Below are 21274 nucleotides of genomic sequence, written 5' to 3' on the forward strand. Positions count from 1 at the left end.
CATAGATTTAGGAGGAGTTATGTTTGCATGAGACTATTGAAGTGAATAAGTTGAATTATCTCCCCTTCAACAAGTGTAATTGTTGTGCCAAGTATAATAAATGTCTTCATAGATCGGATGTATAGAATGTTATGATCAAAGCACTATATTTTGTGTACATCAAAAGTAGTTATAAACCTTGGAAGAAATAGATATCAAGAATGTGCCATAAGGGTTTTGATTGTATTTCATGCAATCTTTACTCAAAAATGAATCATGAACCTACCTCTGCAATTCTACCTCTGCTCTATTAATAACTCGGACTTTAAATTCTTGAAGATCTCCAGCAATAGTCTGTTCCTCACTTGTTCTAAAAATAAACAGTCAATACAATTAAACACAAGACTGAACAGTGTATGGAATTATCTACATCATTATATATTGTTCATCAAACTTTGTAAAAGAGGGGCCGAATGGGTCTACGTAGTTCACAAACAGTGATCCTTAGCCTCCAAACTCTGAGGTTGAGAGTTCAAAATTTGTAAATGGTGAATTGTGTTCAAGTGATTATTACTGACAACAAAACTAAGTTTATAAGCCACAGGTTGTGTTTCTCTCTGGGTTCTCTGGCTTCCCCCATCAATCAAAACTAGCATCAGTTATAATATCTTCCAAGAAAACTAATAATTGATTAATGAACTTTTAACCAGGTGCTCTGCAGGGCACAGCTTTATACAACCGCAGTGGTTAAACCCTGAACATTTGGGGCAAATTTGGTCACAATATTCAAGCTTGATACTGTCTGAATTTGGATTGTGATCAAATTCTTGACAAGATATAGGTTTTTGTCACAATATAAATGTGGTCAACGATCTAACAAATCTATTACACAATACTGTGCTATTGAAGATTTCTTCTTTAAACTTTTGAAAACAAGCAGTGTAAGGGATATAATCAAGCAATCAAACATATACACAACATTATTCTTTAAATTTTAATTGCATTACCTCCCCACATTGCTTTTAAATTGTCCTTTAACAAGAAAACCTCTTGTATTCCCCCTTTTTTGCCCCTAATTGCTTAATGATTTGAGCCATAACCCCCCATAACCATCCCTTTGTAGTATGGAAACTTCTGGTATAATTTCAGGGAGATTTATACACTTAAACACAAGTTATTGACTGAAACTACAAAAATGCTTATTTGGGCCCCTTTTTTTTACCCCTCACTTATTGAAACCCCCCTCCCACCTTGGAGCAAGAACCCCAAAACTCAAATCCAGCCTTTCCTTTGAAGTAAGAAACCTTGTATCATAATTTCAGAGAGATCTATTCACTTCAACCCAAGTTATTGCCTGTAATCTAGACAAAAATGCTTCTTTTTGGCCCTTTTTTGGCCCCTAATTCCTAAATGTTCAGGGATATTAACCCAAACTAAATCAAAGCCTTCCCTTCATTATATGGAACCTTGTGGCACAATGTCAGAGAGATCCATACAGTTATACATAAGTTTTTGTCCCGAAACTACAAAAATGGTTGTTTTTGGCCCCTTTTTGGCCCTTAATTCCTTGGCTGTTTGCCCCATAACCCTAAAAATAAATCTCAACCTTCTACTTTATGGTATGAACATTGTAGTACAGTATCAGAGCAATTGAAATACTTATACACAACTAATTGTCCAGAAACTAGATAAATACTTGTTTTGGTCCCCTTGGGGTCCATAATTTCTAAACCATTGGGACCATAACCCCCAAAATCAATCCTAACCTTCCTTTTGTGGTTACAAACATTGTGTTTAAATTTTATTGATTTCTATTTACTTATACTAAAGTTATTGTACCGAAACCATCCGTCTTCGGAAGACGCTGACGACGACGACGCAGACGTGATACCAATATACGACTAAAAAAAATTTAATTTTTGCGGTCGTATAAAAATGAGTCTATATCAGGTAAAAAAAAAAAAAGTAAGCTAAAAAATTCATACCAGTTTTTTTATCATCTGGATATACCACAAAAGATTTTTCAAGAGAATATTTTATAATAAACAATGAATGGCAATAGCTCACAGTTGGGTCATATGGTTAACAGGGGTTTATGAATTGAACTTATTTCAGATGTCTGTGTGAAGGAATTCAAATATTTGGTAAACACAATATTCTAGTTAAATCTATTTATTTTATTCAAACAAAGTCTTAAAGTAACTTCTTTTAGAAAAATCTTTCCAATACTTACGTGTTAACCTGAACAATAATTTTAAATGATTTGTCTATTCCTTTCATTGGTAAAAATCTCAGTCGATAATGTCTCAAGTTAGTTGTTTTAGCCTGGTTACCAAATGGATTACCAATCTCAGATATCACTACTAATGTTGTAGTGGGGTTTACTCTTACTGGTATATGGTTAGGCTAAAAGAATAGGAGAAAAGAAAAGTGCTTTAAATTCATCAAATGTTTAATTGTTTGCATATTTATCGTGTTATTTAATTCATTAACAAGTGGCTGTCAGAGTGAGAACAGACCAGATTTTATTAACAGTTATTTTTCAATATCACAACAATAAAAATGACAATCATCAATACACCTTATCGCTCATCCCGGCTGACCCGACCGCTTGAACTTTTGACGCACACAACAATCACTTTTCCATTGTGGCGTCAGATATTTTTCTGTATGACGTCAAAATTTAACGGGAACCTGGGTGATTTCCAGTAATGGCGGACAAATAGAGATAAAGTGTACATTGAACTTGACTTCCATTTTGTCATCAAAATCAACATATAAAAATTATAAAAGCTTTGGTTGAACTGTCAATGAGTTAAAAAACGGACATATTTGAAATACCATTTTCAATCTTTCAAGAACCATAACTCCTGAATGGTGAAAGTGAAAATCATTAATATTGATCTTGATCTCCATTTTGTCATCAGAAACAACAAATTAAAATATTAAAAGATTTGGTTGAACAGTTCTTGAGAAAATGTGTACACTGTTTGGCGGCTGCCAGCCTGCTGTACACCCCCAAATCAATAACCAGTCTTTCCTTTGGAAATCTGGTTTGAAATGGTTTAGAATTCAAATGATTCAAAACAATCTTTCCTTGTCATTTAATCTTAGGTGGTTAGTTGTTTCATTGGCAATCATACCCATCTCCTAACCATATTTTTTGTTGCAATACTTATGGTTTGATATTACATAAGTCATATAAATGGCGATAGAAATGTTTGGGTGAAAGAAACCATATAACGTTTGTCAAATTTATAGATAAGATAATACTGTTAAACTAACAGGATAAATGACATCAAGTTGGTTCCATTCAAATGAAGCAGGTACTGTAACATATAATTTGGTTTCATAAGCCGGTTCTCCCTTGTTGTCTAATTTCACATCAACAATCACTACTTTGTCTTCACCATAACTCAGTACTATAGTTCCATCATCATCTCTTGGTCTGAAAAACAACACAAAATTACATAGAAAAACAGAAAGTTTAAAATCCTTGCATTTTCTTATATAACATGGGTTATTTTTTTCCCTTATTCTATTTAAATACTTTGTGCATTCTAAGTTACAAAGGAGTAGGTTCAGTAAGACCCCTTTTTGGCCCCAAAATATAGCAGTTTTACAAAATTGTTAAAATGTAAACCTTTAGTTATTTATTGGACAGTAGAATGCTTCTGCTACATAAATATGGGCTGTTTTTTACAATACAATGCACATATATCCGGTACTAGCACCATTAAGTCATGCTAAATTACAAAATCCTCATAATTCTAGCATTTTAGTTAAATTTTAGACGGTTTTCGTGTAAAACGAAAGTGGCCGCATTCGTGTTCATCCTTAATATTGAAATGTAAGTTGTATTTTATGATAATACATAACATATGTAAAGGTTGAGGATGAACACGGATGCGGCCACTTTCATTTTTACCAAAAACCATCTGAAAAGTGACATTTTTCGGCATATTAGGTAGATTTTTCATATTTGAGCTTGAATCGGATCGTTTTTAATGACTAAATCTGTTAAAATCTTTCACATAAACTAATTAATTCAAATAAAATAGACACTTAAGTGTATAAAAAGTCAAAATCTTTCGTCAGATGAACCTGAAATTTGAGGCCAAAATCGGTCATTACCGGACCTAACCCTTTCAGAACTTCATAATATTATGTCATAATTTTTTCATTAAAAACAATATACTGGAGCATGACACATCACTCTCATAAAGCATTGAAAGAACAAATATATACTTACAAAGTTAAATTCAATAAATCTGTTGTCATTTGTATGTTACTTTCACATATGTCGTTTGCACCACATTCCCTGGAGAAATTCACCTGTGAAAAGCCAATTACACAATTAAGAAAATATGTATAACATTTTATTGCCAGCTCTAAGAATACGCAGTCAATAAAAAAAAACATTTTTTAAATGTGTCACAACACTTCTAACATAAAGTATAAGTTTATTATTCATACAAGATCATATTGATTGACCAAGACTTGTCTAAAAGTTTAATAGATGATCAGAGTTACAAAACTTCTAGAAAATTCCTTCAATTATTTGTACATTTCAAGGTTTAGTCTAGAAATCCCAGGGGTGTCATTCGAAATGTTCAACATTTTTAACAGATTTTGAATAAAAATTATCATTAATTTGCAAGTCTGGATAGTGTAAATCATGAAATCTTGTGATTAAACAGACCTTATCACTACTCCCCCAACCAAATCCTGATGTCCCCATAAAGGTCTAACTGCCTCTCATCCACATACTGCATAATGTATTTAATGCAATCGCAGCTAGTGGTTGCAATAAAATTCTGTCTCTTGTTTATACTAGAACATGATGTATATAATATAATCACAGCAAGAGGTTGAAATAAAATTCTGTCTATGTATGAACTAAAACATAATATATATACCTTTGTCAGCAGAGTTGTGGACTGATCCATCCCTGTGACAAGTACAGGATACTTATTGATATCAGGTACTCCACTACTGAGGCATTGACTAGGTTCAGGGTAGGGAATATCTAACAAGTTATAGTCCACAGTAAATGATATTGGTGTCAATTTATCATTGAAGCTAGACTAAAAAGAAAAAGAACGGGTTCATTAATAAATATATGAGTATGAAGTTGGTCTTTACATTTGTCACAAAGTTTGTAAAAGATTAAATGATTCTAGTAACAGGCAACAGTAATACTACAATGATTTTAAGCTGTTGATATTATATTTAAATTTGATTGAATGTTATCCCAATTACAAATATACAATATACAAACAAAGCAAGTAAGCTAACCAAAGTCTTGTTTTACATGCATTAAGAAATTAGCTGTAAGATAAACTGAATTCTAAAGTGTATTCAAATTTAAAACACCTTTAATGAAAATTATGTATTGCTAAAGTTTTCATTTTCCTCCGTTAATACTTTTTTTCTATTTTGTATTATCTCAAATTTATATGAACTTGTGAAGAAATGTGTAAGGTTTGTAACCATTTATACACTTCTAAACTGGACAAAATTCCATCATATACATATAATAGGAATTCCTTACTTATAATGATATGTTATAACTCCCTCTAATGCTGAACAGTATAATAAAACTTACAATTAATTTAATTTTTTCTGTAGTACACACTTCCACCCCTTGTTGATTTAACTTGGTTGAACTTTTTTTTATTGTTCCACCTGGATTCACAAATAATGCTCGCTTTTTACTCACACCCTTCTCAATCTCAATTGTGTAAAGTATGGACTGAGGAGTATTAAAGCTGAAAACATAAAACAGACAAAAGTTTTCTTGATGGTTCTTAATTTATAAATGTCACATGATATGAATAAATTGTAAAATCACAAAAATACAGAACTTCGAAATTAAAATAAAATCAAAGTGGCAAGTGCCTAATAAAATGGCAAAATCAAATACTCAAACACACCAAACCAATGAACAACAACTGTCATATTCCTGACTTGGTTCAGGCAATGCTTATGGTAGAAAATGGTGGATTAAACCTGTTTTTATAATTACATATATATATATATATATATATATATAAGGAGATGCTGGATACAAAACTTGATACAAATTGATCTGCCATAAACACTAAAATCTCTATATAACAAAAAGTGTTTAGATATGAAACAAGACAAGCAATGAGGAAGGTCATGAATTGTGTAATGCACATCAATATGTTTATTGTTTATATTTTACTTGTTTCATTTTTAACAGAATGGCAGATGCAGATAAAAATTTCAAACATTGCCTGTTCCAAATTTATTTATACAATATTTATGTGAAGGGAAAAAATACGCGCTTTTTCTATTCATATTTAAAAGTTAAGCTACTCAAATTAGCCTTCATGGAATATTTTACTCCAGCAATTATACATTCTAACATTTGTTTGTTACATTTATTGTACTAGTGTACAAATAACCTAGAAAGGCTTGTATAGTCTGCAGTTTTATTTTCCAAAATTGGACCTTCCAGACAGGGTGCGGACTATAGAGTACAATAAGCAAGAAATAAGAAAGAAATTTCAATTTCACCGGCGAGGTGGTTTGTTTACGTTCGCCATCTTTGTTCTTGATATTGTAGAAAGCTCTTATCATTTTTCAAACTAATAACTTTATCTCACCCACATTGATAAGTTATTTCTATTTAATATCAAATTAATACTGATAAATATAAAAACTAAACCTTTCATTACAAATTTCATGTTTCTTTTCAATGTAGTGGTTGAAATAAACTGGTATCTCCTTGATTGAAACGATACAAACATAGTGAAAAATGTACTATGAACCAGTGTTACTATACAAGCCTTTCTATGGAATCTGACTTGAAATTTAGTTTGTCTGCTATATGTTTGCTGGACACATTGTCACTTTTCTAAATAAATGTATCTTGGAATAATAAATACCTGTTAAGTGGTTTGGCAGTAAATGACATACAGAGTTTCAGGTCAATGCAATACTTCTTCGTTGTTTCACCAGGAATAACACAATCTGGAGGCTGACTCAGATTAAATTTGGCAGGTAAGACTTTAAGTGTTGCTGACAGATGTACAATTGGTCTGGTTCGTAACAGATAGGTTGTATCATTTTGGTATGATCCAACTGCTACATCATCATAGCCATTCCCATCCAAATCCATCTGACCACTAAGTGCATGTCCAAATGTCTTGATGGTGGGGTCAATCTCTTTTCCAGATATTCTCTACAATGATATTATGATGTATTATATATTTGTAGTTTTCACTTTTAATAGGAAACTTCTTAAACTGTAAGGAATCACAGTTTATGGCCAAACTAAAAAAAGGATTTGTCTATATTTCATAATAGAAAATGTTAATAACACTTACTGTTACCTTGTTGATATTTTTGTTTTAATAATTAATTAAGTGAAAAGTTATGAAAGTGAACTTACTTTAAATAAAGTCCTTTTCTGGATTTGCACATTTCAGTTACACATGGCATTTTCTGATACAAAATTCATGACTGTTTTGTTCCCTATTAATCTTTTTGATTTGGACAGTAAACTTACTTGTGCATACTTCTTTACAATACCATCAGCTGATCCATGGAATAAGTAGATTGCTCCTTTTCCATTCTCTTCATATGGTGCACCAACAACCAAATCTGTTAAACAATTAATACACATATATATGAACAAGGATGTGTCCATAGTATACAGATGTAACACTCGCACTATCATTTTCTATGTTTATTGGACCATGCAACTGGGGTCAAAACTCTAATTTGGCATTAAAATAAGAAAGATCATGTCATATCATGTGTACTAAGTTTCAAGTTAATTGGACTTTTAACTTCATCAAAAACTACCTTGACCAAAAAGTTTAACCTGAAGCGGAACAGGACGATGGATGGACAGACAGACGAATGGACGAAGATGTAATGAAGGGCTGCACAGACTGAAAAACATAATGCCCATAAATGGGGCACATAAATGGGGCACATAAATGGGGCATAAAAATTAATATAGATCTAGACTGTGCCAACAACGAAATCTATTAACCAATAATACACATATATATTCCTATTCTCTAAGTTCTTGATACCCCCAAAATGCATATGCAAAAGTTATAATGGTCATTTAGTATTGGAGTATTGAATTCTTACATGAGAAAATATGGATTATTAAAGGTTATAGTCAGGGATCACCCCACCAGGTGAACTGAGCCCCAGGATGACAAACTTACATTTAAGAAGCATCAAGGAGAATTTTATGTTGTCATTCAGCAATTTCCCAATGTAACCACATATTTTAAACAAAATTTTCTATCCAATGCTCATGATCTCTTATCAGATGAAATAAATATGTTATTTCAAAATTCTTAAAATTGAGAATGGAAATGGGGAATGTGTCAAAGAGACAACAACCCGACCATAAAGCAGACAACAGCAGAAGGTCACCAACAGGTCTTCAATGCAGCGATAAATTCCAGAACCCGGAGGCGTCCTTCAGCTGGCCCCTAAACAAATATATATACTAGTTCAGTGATAATGAACGCCATACTAAACTCCAAATTGTACACAAGAAACTAAAATTAAAAAAAATACAAGACTAACAAAGGCCAGAGGCTCCTGACTTGGCACAGGCGCAAAAATGAGGGGGGGTTAAACATGTTTATGAGATCTCAACCCTCCCCCTATACCTCTAGCCAATGCAGAAAAGTAAACGCATAACAATACGCACATTAAAATTCAGTTCAAAAGAAGTCTGAGCCTGATGTCAATAGATGTAACCAAAGAAAATAAACAAAATGACAATAATACATAAATAACATCAGACTACCAGCAGTTAACTGACATGCCAGCTCCAGGCTTCAATTAAACTGATTGAAAGATTATGTCTTCATCATATGAATATCAGGCACAATCCTTCCCGTGAAGGGTTTAGTATCATACCATCATAACATATATGAGAAGAACATAACCCGTGTCAATCTTGTATGGTTCTAAATCTTTTAACTTTAAAATTAAAAGAGCCTAGCAGGATACAAATTATAGAGTAGTGCGTGCCAAAAATAAGAGAAAAAAATTGATTTGTTGGTTTCAGTTCTGCCATGTTGGTTATTGAAATTGTAGTGTGCTGCATTTTTCGAATCTCTTATAGTTCACAAATGCAATTTTAATTTAAAAACCAAATATTGACTGAGAGCAATAGTATTTGCTTCAAATTTCTCTTTTCTTTTCATAGCATAACATAATGTAAACTGGAATCTGCTTGTACTTATTGCATTGAGAATATAAAATAGTCAGCTGGGAACCAGTATAACGTTGTATTAACTGCAAAATGTACAGATTTGGTGTTTCATACTGCTGTATGTGTTTTGTCTAACTTAAAGGTCTTACAAACATTTATGATGTGAACATAATAAAACAGAATGAATGTAGGCAATTGTCTTTAACTTTTTGTCTGTTCTTCCAGTTCAAGTTCTATTTTTATTCTTATTCATTACCTTGATATCCATCTAAATTGATATCTCCAGCAGGTGATAGAGAGAAACCAAAACGAGATTCTGTACATGTTGTCATAGCACATTCTTCTTCAGATTCCTTCTCATTGGTTATCCTCACAGGTTTACTACCACTTGTTATCTGAATTAGGTATATATCTTTTAATGCAGACCATGTTGACAAGGAGTAGTTAAAGGAAAGGCTTTTCAATGCAAGATAATGTGTACAGACACATGTAAGTTAAGTGTGTTGATCAATCTTCATTTTTATGTGTACAGACACATGAAAGTTAAGTGTGGTGCCCAATCTTTAGTTTTATGTGTACTGTAAAGCCTTATACAGATAAAACAATGATAGACGTATATTTCTGATCTTAAACATGAAATCAAACAGACATACATAAATCATCTTTATATGATAGCACATGCTTGTTTTTTTATTCATGTTTAGTTATATGATCATTGGCAGTCTTCACAGGTCCTCTTGATGAAAAAAATGGCATGTGCTCTTCTAAACACAGAAATGCTGATGCATTATAACATGCATTGCTAATTGTTTCTTGTAGTTTTTCGCAATTCGAATATATTTTTCAGCATGTTCAAAATGAAATATGAGAATTTAGATCAAATAAGTGAACATGAAATTGACAACTAATGCCCCTTTAAAGCTTATGTCAATGTCAAAAAATATCTTACCCCTCCAGCTTTTCCCATGTAAACATATATGGCACCACCAGCTCTTGATTTCTCATAATGTAATGGACTTCCTACAATCAGGTCATCATATCTGTAAAAAAAACAATACTCAATTTATTTTTTTAGTTTTAAAGCCTTTGCATGTATAATTATAGATTATTGTTGTCATCTCAACAACATTGATTTTCTCGCCTGAGCTGCTACTGCATAAGTGAGAAAAGCAGTTAAGTTGAGATGCATTTATACCTATTTTACAATACGCTGCTTCAGAATCTACTGCATTATGGGTAATATTTTCAATAGTGTACAACGAAACGTTTTGATTGGTTGATACATTCTAAACAATTAAAATTCAACCAATGACATAATGTTATTTTCATTTTGGTGTACAAACAATAAGATTACTTATAGTCAAATAGATTCTGAAAAGGCAAATTCACACCTTAGTGAACACTGCTTTCCAGCACTATATATATATATACACCTTTAGTCAAACGGCTTTGAAAGAGTATAATTACTGAAGATTCATTTATTTTCTTGGGTACCAAATTTTGTGGATAAATGAAACCTTTGATGTTGGTTGATATTTAGTTTTGTATTTTGCAGAAGTCTTCATAAAAGCCTATAGACAATTTGTCATTCTTTGAACATTTAATTTAGTGGTATAAATGTACTGTAACGAAATCCATGAACATTGATGTCAAAGGAATAATTACGAATCAAATGTATACTTCTAAGTGTAATTTCCAAGCAAAGGCAACATTTATACACCTTTGTCTTATAGTTATCAGGGTTCTCATTAAATTGAAAAGTAAAAATTGTTTGCAAACTATTTTTTAAATACAAATGCTTGACTGCTGTACCTTAAATGGAATGAATATAAATTTAAACTAAATTATTAAAAGCAGAAAAATCCAGAAATTAAATGAATTCCTTCACCAAATGTTTTCTTTTGTTGACAAACATGTCACATGATCATTTTAGGCGGGAAAAATACTTGGGGAAACACCTAAGTAACAGACAACTCTGTCTGGATATTTATAGACATTTGAAATAAACAGCTGATATGGTAGTGCCATGAGAGTAGTTAAACTTGGTGTATGTAATTCAATCTACACTTATTTAATTGGGAAAAGGGTGTAGAGGGGAAGGGGTTAATTTGTAAAGTTATTTTTTTTTTGACAAACCAACATTTTTTTCAATGTGGCCCAACATCAAGAATATGATAGACTAGTCTAGTCTGTCTACGGCAAATAATGCATAAATCTAAACAAATTGCAACAGAAATGGTTTCAACAGTTTTGTAATACCAAAGCATGACGCAATCATATATTAAAAGTCTAGAAAAATCGTACGATCGGAAATCCCCATTTTTGGGCTAAAAACATTAATTTTAACAAAAAATCGATGAAAATTGTGAAAAAATTAAAAAATCGGAATTTTAGCACTATGTTAGCCAGACAAATGTCAAAAACGAATTAAGATGACTAAAACAACTACAAAGAACATTTCCGAAGTAAAATTTACAATCCAGAGTAAGAACTTATTGGTAGAATTATCCCTTTTAATGATAAAATCACGAAAAAATGCAAAAAAATCGATATATTTGAGATTCATATATGGCTGTTTTCAAACGTTTTACTTTGAAGGCAGCTTTATAGTAAAGACATTAAATTTAATATTATAAATTGCCTAAACTGTTCAATAATTGTTTACTTTGTTTTAACTTGGTTACTTTCGTTATCATCAAAAAGTATAAGAATGGTAAATACAGTTTCTGAAAAATCTATCATTGAAAATATTTGATTTTGTTTCAAATTAACAAAAAAAACAGACAATTTTGATATAAGTCTCCCTAATGTATGGTTAAATGTCTCTGCAATGTACATGCATATTGATGCATTCACCTATCGTCAAGTTCATCGGCTTCTGTAATGTTACTTGTATTGGAACAATTCATTCCACGACATTCCCCACATGCTGGGGAACAGTCTATTCCGTGTTTACGACATGAGCATCGTTTTGTGTCACAATTCAATTTGCAATTACATCTAATTATCCTAAGAAGCTTTTCGGGAGCCGGTGGTAGTAATGCTCTAATTGGAAGCAATTTATTGTCCTCAACATGCCAACCCCAGTCCTTTGGATCTAATTTATCACCTTTCCCAATCCAAACTTGCGTTTGATGATAAACCCTTATGCAATGTAGCTTAGCAGCATCAGATGTTGGTGGGAGAGTGTGCACTTGTACATATATATTTCCAACGCAAACTTTTGAGGCAAATATTCTGTAACGCAGCATATCTAATGTTTCAACATCTAGTAACCCTCCATATAATGCAACAAATATTTGTTCACCTGCTTTATGAATGCTCTCAACATTGGACTCCTGGCAAAAGACAGCTGCATGATCTTGTAATTTAATGTTAGTACTTATTTTCTTGAAAACAGTGCCCTTGCCTTGACCAAAAATACGAGATGTTGTGTCGCATCCGCTAAAGGCGTGTATGAATGGCAAAATATTGCAAACAAGTGGTCCAATTTTTCTCCTTGTCTCTGTTATGTCCCAAATCTTTATTTTGTGAGTGTTTTGCTTGGCTTCTGATTTGAAGTAAATCTTGTTTATGGCATCTTTTGAATGATAACAGAGCAGTATGAGTAGGTCAGTGTCCTCTCCTATAACGGTAGTTGTATGTTGTTTCGACTTTTCTAATGCTGTAAGCACAATCTTGAGATCAGCATCATCTTCTGCATGGATAACTTGAACATGTCCGTCTTTAAGTTTTTCTCCAAGGGTATTGATAAAGTGCTGTTTATTTTCTGAATTTGAAAGAAATTCGTCTTTTTTTGTTTTGATTGGTGTGTCATTGTTAAAATTGACTTTTGGAGATAGGATTCCTTTAGTACGTCTGAAATGAGTTACGTCTTTTGTAGTTGGAACTGATGGATATCCGTCAAACACAACAGTTGCATCTGTATAGTGATTGTTAACATAATTGACGTAAGTCATACATATGGTGTCAACTGTAGCTCCTTTTGCCCATGGCAAACGGTGTATAAGAGAACCACCATCAAGTACAAAGTGGGTTTCAGTTGGTGCTTTTGGTTTAAGTCCAATCAAATTCCACATATATTCGGCAAGGGTTGATTTTTGAGGCTCTCTTGGAAGGCCAGTGGTTTCAAATATTGACGAAGGAACTCCACATAATTCAAATTGAAATATCTCTGAAATATCTTCGAAAATACCATGTGCCGCAGTGGTGCATCTCTGAAAAAGGAGCTGTGAATCGATTCTAAGAGGTTCGCCGTCAAGTTTTGCCTGAACTTTGTTGCCTAGCGTAATGGCTTGTTTCTTTCTCCTAAACGTGTGGTCAGCTATATTCTTTCCTACTAGTTCTTGTAGAATGGAAGTCCCAACCTTTTTGGCATCATCCACATTCACGGTTTTATCAGCTACTACTCCTGTCTCAATGTTTCGTAGTGAACGGTCTACCTCTGAATCAATGAATGGATTACGACTTTTCAAGAACGTGAGAAGAGTTTGAATGTCATTAGTGTCCTTCTTTTGTCTTGCATGTGTTTCGTCTTTGTGTTGTTCACTAGAAAAGTATCCTACTCCGGACAAATCCTGCATAGCTTGATTGATCTCAGCACATGCTGGCATGGACATAAGCCAAAGTGAACGCTGGCTTTCAGTCATTCCTCGTCCTCTCGTTAATCCACCCGCTGTTTTCACACTTCTCATTAGAACTTGCTCTATAAATAAATCTGAAGATATTCCAGCCCAGTACCTATTGCTGCGTCTGATGACATGATTCCCATTGATGAAACTAGCATAAACATCAGGATGGTCTTCGTCTAAAGATTGCATTGTCATTAAGTAGACGTATGCTGTTTTCGTGTACAGATTATGTCCAGATGCTGCCAAAAAAGGCAACATTTCTTGGATGCTTTGCAAATGAAGAGGCCAGTTACCGGTTCTCTCTGCTTTGATAAATTGTCTTAAAACCTGGACCATTTCTGAATACTGCAGCCACAACTTTGCTGTACGACTTTGCTTTAAAATTTCCTGTTTTCTATGGACCGTTGCTTCTAGGTTTTTCAAGACATCTGATTCACCCGCTTCTGAAGCTGACAGCTCTCCAGAGGATAATTGAGAATATAATTCATCAATTTCCTTCATTTCAGTTGTTTCAAGGGTTGAATTGGGTTCTTCCAAAAGTTTAGATACGTCAATATTAAATATATCTGCAATCAACAAACAATAAAGTGCTGTATCCACCAACATGTGACCTCTAAACGCTCTAGCTACAGCTTTTCCGCTAAGGATATGCGTGACGGCATTCGGAGCGTATATGAGTTCTAACATCTCTTTCAAACCAGTATTACTCATAAGATTCCCTATTGAGCCAAGGAAGCTCATCTCTGTGTGGAATGGTCCTAATCGTAAAACCATAGACTTCAAGGTGCTTCCTGGATTTTCGTTTTCAACAATTGATAAGGCTTTCCAATACAGAGGTTGATCAAAAGTCAAGATCGCTGTTATGTCATAACGCTTTGCTTGGTTGGCGACGAAGTTCAATGTAGAATAAATACATGTCATGTCCGAAGCATTCAAATCTATCATAGGTAGGAATGAAACTGATGATTTTCCTGGGTAGTCTCCCGTCTGAACCATCTGCATGAAGCCAGACCACATTGGTATTGGATACAGCAGGTCAAGACGGAAAGTCTTATCCAGTGTGTTTAGGTTTTTCAACTCAGCATAACTTAATTCAGCCATACGATCTGATTGAGGTTTGTAATATTTGATCTCTATCTTTGCTAATGCCTTTATTTCATCAGTAGAAAAAGCTATTCTAGGAATGGGTTGTGTTCTCTTCGTACCAGGCGTAATTCCAGCTATTATGCCCATGCCATGAAAAGTGTTGAGGCCATCTATCGTTCTTGTGTTGTGGTCAACATTATCTGCTACAAATTGTACAAAGCTGTTGCTTATATCGCCTGGAAGATCAACTCCTTGTACAGCTGCAGCACTTGATTCAAACTTCTGGACTTCATAGTATGAGGAACAAAATCCTAAGCTGTTCAATGTGGACACAAGAAATCGTGAAGCGAAGTTGTGATGCACCTGTACTCCTAGACCGAGTTGAAGCGGTGTTATAAGTGCTCGAGGTCGTGAGGCTTGCATTACTGCTTGTCCTATGGAAGCTATTTTCACCGATGGGTCTATCTCAGAAAATATGTTAGAAAGAAATAACAGCAGGCTTTCGGGTAAGTATGATAGATTATTATCAACTGATGCGATGTTGGCTGGAGTTGGATAGATAGACTTTGTGGTATCTACAGATCGGATGTCGCTTTTTATCAGTTTGGCAGCTGCTCTGATCAAAGCTCTCTTTTCGTCATCTGGATTTAAATTGCTTGGTCTCTGGTAATAGTCCTGAAGAATACAAGTTACGGTTTCACGTAAAGTTACAACACTTTTTCTACCTGGTATGTCTGTAATAATGATTTCGTCTCCAAAATGTTGCTTCAATCTTTTCTTTAAATACATCTGACTATAAGCATTCCCATCACACATCTCGTCCATTTTTTCAACAAGATCTGATATGGAAATCTGTTCGTCGTCATGATGTTTAAGGAAGTCGACTGTTTTGTAGAAGCCGTCTTCTTGCAAAGCTGGCCTTCCTCTTTTGTTTTCAGGCTTTGCGTCTGGTGATATGGGAGAACGGAATACAGGAGTGTTTTTGCACGTGCGGAAGTTTACACTACATGCCTGGTGATAAACAGCATCCGCTGCATGGAGGTCGCTTACGCTCTCCAGTCTCCCGCGAACCTCGGCTGCCCAATCATCATTCCGAAGATCACAAGCATCTTTTATGCGACTCTCAAAATCATCAGTTCGAACCTGAAATACATTTTTGTCTTTTTTCTTGGAGTCTGTTGCTTCATTTCCACAGAATAAACAATGATGTTTAAAATCAAAATGGGACTTTGATCGTAATTTTGGAGTATTTGTATGAATTTCTCTCAGAACAAGTTTTTCCTTTTTGTATTTCTTTATGTCATTTGGATTGGTATATGTTTTCCTGCAGAGTTGATGGACAAAATTACCCTCTAATGCGGACAAACAGTCTCCTCTTTCCTGGCTAGCTTTGTTGATTCCAAAACAACCTTTTTGTCGCAATTTGATCAGTGTTGTTGGGTGGTCATCTTTTAGGCACACAATACATTTCTCCATAGTATAGATGTAGCTGAAAAAAAATAGTACACAAATCATTTGTTGTTACATATTTAATCATTATACATGTTATAGTATATGTCATATAACATATCAAAACACATTAAAATATTATTCAGAACAACAAGAATAAACAACATCGACTCTTAATGAATAATGTTTTCTTGTCCGTGTGATGTTTCTTTTTTAGTGTGTCTATACACTGTAATTCATTTGTCCATTTCTCAACATCTTATGGATTCTAGCACTACTGAAGATAATGAATCATTTGAAAAGTGCCAAAAAGGGTGACAAGAAAAGTTGAATCAATAGGCTTAAATTGCGTCCGAGAAAACGAAAAGGACATTAAGACAAACAAGACCAACTATACGAAGTACACACAGAAACGAGCATCTTGAACTTAAGTACAATTTTATTGTAAAGCATTAAAAAAAGTATACTATGTTAAAATTCCCATTCTTGGAAATTTTCGATTGTGGTTTATTGTAACCTATTCCGTACATTTGTTTAGTTGACCATTCATTTTGAATTTGGTTTCAATTGACTTTTGATAGAACAAGATACACAATCAAATATTTTTGACTCGACTGTGATAAAATATTTTCAATAAAATAGGCAATGCAGAAAAATATAATATAGTACCTGATTTAGAAATTATCCGTGTGCTTAACAATTAGCACAGTGACTGTGGTTAGCTCCAATAAAATCATGATGCTAAATCGGACATAGGTTTCGTCAAGTGAAAGCTGAAATAAAATTACAAAATAGTTATTTTCGACAATAATTCATTAAAAAAGGAAGGAAACAATTATTTAAAATTATTTACTTGAAGAAAATGCAATAGAAGATAAGAATAAATGCTTTGGCTATAGTAATTAGTTCAAAATCGACAAAATTGCAATTTTTACTGTCCATTTTTGTTAATTTGGCGTTCCATACTTTTTTGTTTTCGTTAGGGACGAGTCTTACTACGTCCCTTTAAATTATTTTTATTGCTATATTTAGGACTTTATTAGTTTAAATTTAATTGATTTTATGTAAAGGTAGTTGATTTTATTTATTTTCTTTGAAATAACAAAAATATAGTGATCTTTGTCGTTTGACCTGCGTCAAGAACTTTCGTATGTCTAATTCATTTCTTGACGCATTTTTGAATATGTAAATACACGTAAAACATAAGTGTATGTTAAAAAAACACTTACCAGCATACTTTTATAATAATATAAATTTATGTAAGCGATTCTTTCAGTGATATCCGCTTCTCAGTTGGTTTCTATAAATTCACATATGTAAGAGTCTTCTCCCTTTGTCAATATGGCGGACCATTTCTGACATGAATCGGCAGGCACAACACCGATATTTTTATTTTCAATTTTCACCGATTTCCGACCGTACGATTTTGTTAGACTTTTTTAACGGTAATGTGCTATGATAATCTCATATGATATATAAAAAATCTTTTCTGTTGCAATTTGTTTAGATTGATTCTGTAGACAGACTAGACAAAGACCCAGTTAGAAGTCTGTTACATGTATATATTTTGAGCAATAACTATTAAGAGGGCATAATCTTTATTAATTTAATAAGAACTACCAACCCAACACGCATCGTTTCAGTTGTATTTCGTCATATTTCATTATATTATGACACAAAAAAAATACATGCATCCTGGACTCATCAAAATCTTTTGGGACTCACCATTTCTAAAAGTGATGAGTCCCAGGACTCACCATGAAAAATTCCTAGTGAGAACCCTGAGTTATACATATTAGAAGCAAACCAAAACAAGTGTATAATATTTAAGCTTTCTTACCCATCATTATTTAAATCAACAGTAGCTAATTCAAACCCAAACAGAGAAAACTGCTCTTCACCCTCAATAATCTGATTGTCTCTATACTTCAAATAACCTCCTGTCTCTTGGTAAAACAATACTACCCGACCCACTCCATTTGCATGGGGAGCTCCACCCACATACATCATGTCATTTGGGTTAGTCGAGTGATAGTGGCCTGATGTCACAGAGTAACCTGTAAAAAATAAAACATCTTTTGATGACATCATGTATTTTGTGTTATTTGAGTAAAAATGACATTAGATTTGAGGTTGTGAGTGCTGCCTTGTAGCAACATTAGCCTGCTCTTTTACGAAATCTACACAAGGGAGTATTTAACATACAAGAGATATGGCTCTCTCTTAATTCACAGGTCAGCAACTTATTGTCCCCTACTGATGGATTATTATCATTCTTAAGACCATACTTGCAAATAGTGTCAAAGGAAAGCTGAAAATTCAGTCCCTGAAATTTTCTCCCCAGAAAAGGGATCAAACCAGGAACATTTATGATAGTAGTCCAATGCGCTTACCACTACACCACATTGTGTTATTTGTGTAAGAACCAGAACAGATGTCTGCTGGTTAAAGGATTGTAACAGTATAGATTGTTCTTGATTTCTATTGATTAATAAATTCAGTGACTTTAACCCTTAAACAAATCATTACCCATATATGAACTTAATTCTACTGGTGCTGGCTTTCTGCCTGGCTCCTTTTGTCTCCATGGAGAGTTGTAATAAATAAGGGAAACTCCAAGTTGTCTCTTCACAAGTAATGTAAACACACCACCTACAAAATAAATGCAATTTATGACCACTTTATAAACAGGCAGCTATCAAGCAATTTGTCCATTGAATTTACTACAACTCTACTGTATAAACTAAAAGAATCTTATTAATTGCAGTCAAATCTCAAGTCTTACAAGTTTTATTTCCTGAATTTGATGATTCGTTTAAATTATGCTAAAAAATTAAAACAAAAACAAAGTGTGAATATGCTAAACAAAGCGTGAATATGCTAAACAAAGGGTGAATACGCCTTTAAGGCAGCTACCTAGATCTTTGATGGTAGGAAAATTCTGATCATTTTTATTAAATTTTATACTTGGGTTAAAAGATTATGAATTACAGAACCTTAGTGAGCACGCTCACATACCCCACGTCCCCACATTGTCATTGGAGAAATTAAATAAGTATAAGAAAAAAAAAGTTTTATAAGAAAAAATATTGAATAATAATTTATTGTCAATATACATAGTATGTCCTTATTATCTACAAAATTTCATGAAATTCTGTTGTGTGTTGTGAGAGGAGTTGAGATGACAAACTGTTGCAGAAGTACATTGAAGCAAATAAGTTCAAAGGGGCATAACTCCTAGAAAAAAAATTGAACCGTAATTTCCTGTTGATATGCACATCTACATAGTATGTCCTTTTTATCTACAAAGTTTCATGAAATTCTGTTGTGTGGTTTGAGAGGAGTTGCGATGACTAACTGTTGCAGTAGTACATTAAAGTAAACCAGATGCTCCGCAGGGCGTAGCTTTATACGACCGCAGAGGTTGAACCCTGAACGGTTGGGGCAAGTATGGACACAACATTCAAGCTGGATTCAGCTCTAAATTTGGATTGTGATTAAATAGTTGACACAGCATAGGTTTCTGACACAGAATGAATGTGTTCTAATGAACTTAAAATTTTTGTTTCTCTTAGAGCAATTCACTATGCTGTTGAATATTAATCCTCTCAAAAAAATGTTTGAAGAAATTTTCTTTTTTATTTATGAAATTTCAAATGAGAAAAATTGAACCCAATTTTTTTAATCACATCCCCCTTTCCCTTATTCCAAAACTAATCTCAATTAAAATTTCTAATGGAGTTTGTAACAATAACTACTCATTTAAATACATCATAAAATATTAAGATGTAAAAAAACTGCTTGTTATCACTGAATGGTAAAGATTTTTTTAATTTATCAGTTGGTAGTAAAAAGTGAATATACATTGTATATTGTATATAACAAAGATTTAAGTTGATTCTGGACAAAGAAAGATAACTCCAATTAAAAAAAAATATTGCTATTGCACAATATTTTGCAATTAGATATTTCTTGCTTACTATTCTGGACAAAGAAAGATAACTCTAATTAAAAAAAATTTTGCTATTTCACAATATTGTGCAATTAGATATTTCTTGCCATTGCGCAATACTGTGCAATTGAAAAGACTTGCTATTGCACAATACTTAATATAATAATTTTAGATCCTGATTTGGACCAACTTGAAAACTGGGCCCATAATAAAAAAATCTAAGTACATTTTTGAATTCAGCATATCAAAGAACTTCAAGATTTCAATTTTTGTTAAAATCAGACTAAGTTTAATTTTGGACCCTTTGGACTTTAGTGTAGACCAATTTGAAAACAGGACCAAAAATGAAGAATCTACATACACAGTTAGATTTGGTATATCAAAGAACCCCATTTATTCAATTTTTGATGAAATCAAACAAAGTTTAATTTTGGACCCCGATTTGGACCAACTTGAAAACTGGGCCAATAATCAAGAATCTAAGTATATTTTTAGATTCAGCATATCAAAGAACCTAACTGATTCATTTTTTGTCAAAATCAAACTAAGTTTAATTTTGGACCCTTTGGACCTTAATGTAGACCAATTTGAAAACGGGACTAAAAGTTAAGAATCTACATACACAGTCATGACAGTTAGATTCAGCATATCAAAGAACCCCAATTATTCAATTTTGATGAAATCAAACAAAAGTTTAATTTTGGACCCTTTGGGCCCCTTATTATGTTGGGACCAAAACTCCCAAAATCAAACCCAACCTTTCTTTTATGGTCATAAACCTTGTGTTTAAATTTCATAGATTTCTATTTACTTATACTAACGTTATGGTGCGAAAACCAAGAAAAATGCTTATTTGGGTCCCTTTTTGGCCCCTAATTCCTAAACTGTTGGGACCTAAACTCCCAAAATCAATACCAACCTTCCTTTTGTAGTCATTAACATTGTGTTTAAATT

At 33.3% G+C, this 21274-nt stretch overlaps 1 protein-coding gene and 1 long non-coding RNA gene across 3 annotated transcripts in view; both read right to left on the minus strand.

The window, feature by feature from the left end:
- Positions 1–21274, minus strand: part of LOC143065090 (integrin alpha-PS1-like) — a 61737-nt gene that overhangs the window by 11784 nt on the left and 28679 nt on the right. For both annotated transcript variants that reach the window (XM_076238435.1, XM_076238436.1), the window contains exons 6-17: positions 18898–19020; positions 18209–18425; positions 10152–10242; positions 9459–9597; positions 7520–7614; positions 6897–7192; positions 5588–5750; positions 4899–5066; positions 4232–4314; positions 3265–3427; positions 2213–2385; positions 266–349 (exon numbers count right to left, since the gene is read on the minus strand). In XM_076238435.1, the coding sequence (XP_076094550.1) occupies positions 266–349; positions 2213–2385; positions 3265–3427; positions 4232–4314; positions 4899–5066; positions 5588–5750; positions 6897–7192; positions 7520–7614; positions 9459–9597; positions 10152–10242; positions 18209–18425; positions 18898–19020 (1795 nt within the window). The remainder of the gene's footprint in view (positions 1–265; positions 350–2212; positions 2386–3264; positions 3428–4231; positions 4315–4898; positions 5067–5587; positions 5751–6896; positions 7193–7519; positions 7615–9458; positions 9598–10151; positions 10243–18208; positions 18426–18897; positions 19021–21274) is intronic.
- On the minus strand, positions 16326–17710 carry LOC143065093 (uncharacterized). The gene is made up of 3 exons (XR_012975399.1): positions 17598–17710; positions 17038–17141; positions 16326–16408 (listed from the first exon to the last, which is right to left on the minus strand). It is a non-coding gene; the product is annotated as an uncharacterized LOC143065093 (long non-coding RNA).

Source organism: Mytilus galloprovincialis, chromosome 2, assembly GCF_965363235.1.
Source record: "Mytilus galloprovincialis chromosome 2, xbMytGall1.hap1.1, whole genome shotgun sequence".
In the NCBI taxonomy this organism is placed as follows: Eukaryota; Metazoa; Mollusca; class Bivalvia; order Mytilida; family Mytilidae; genus Mytilus; species Mytilus galloprovincialis.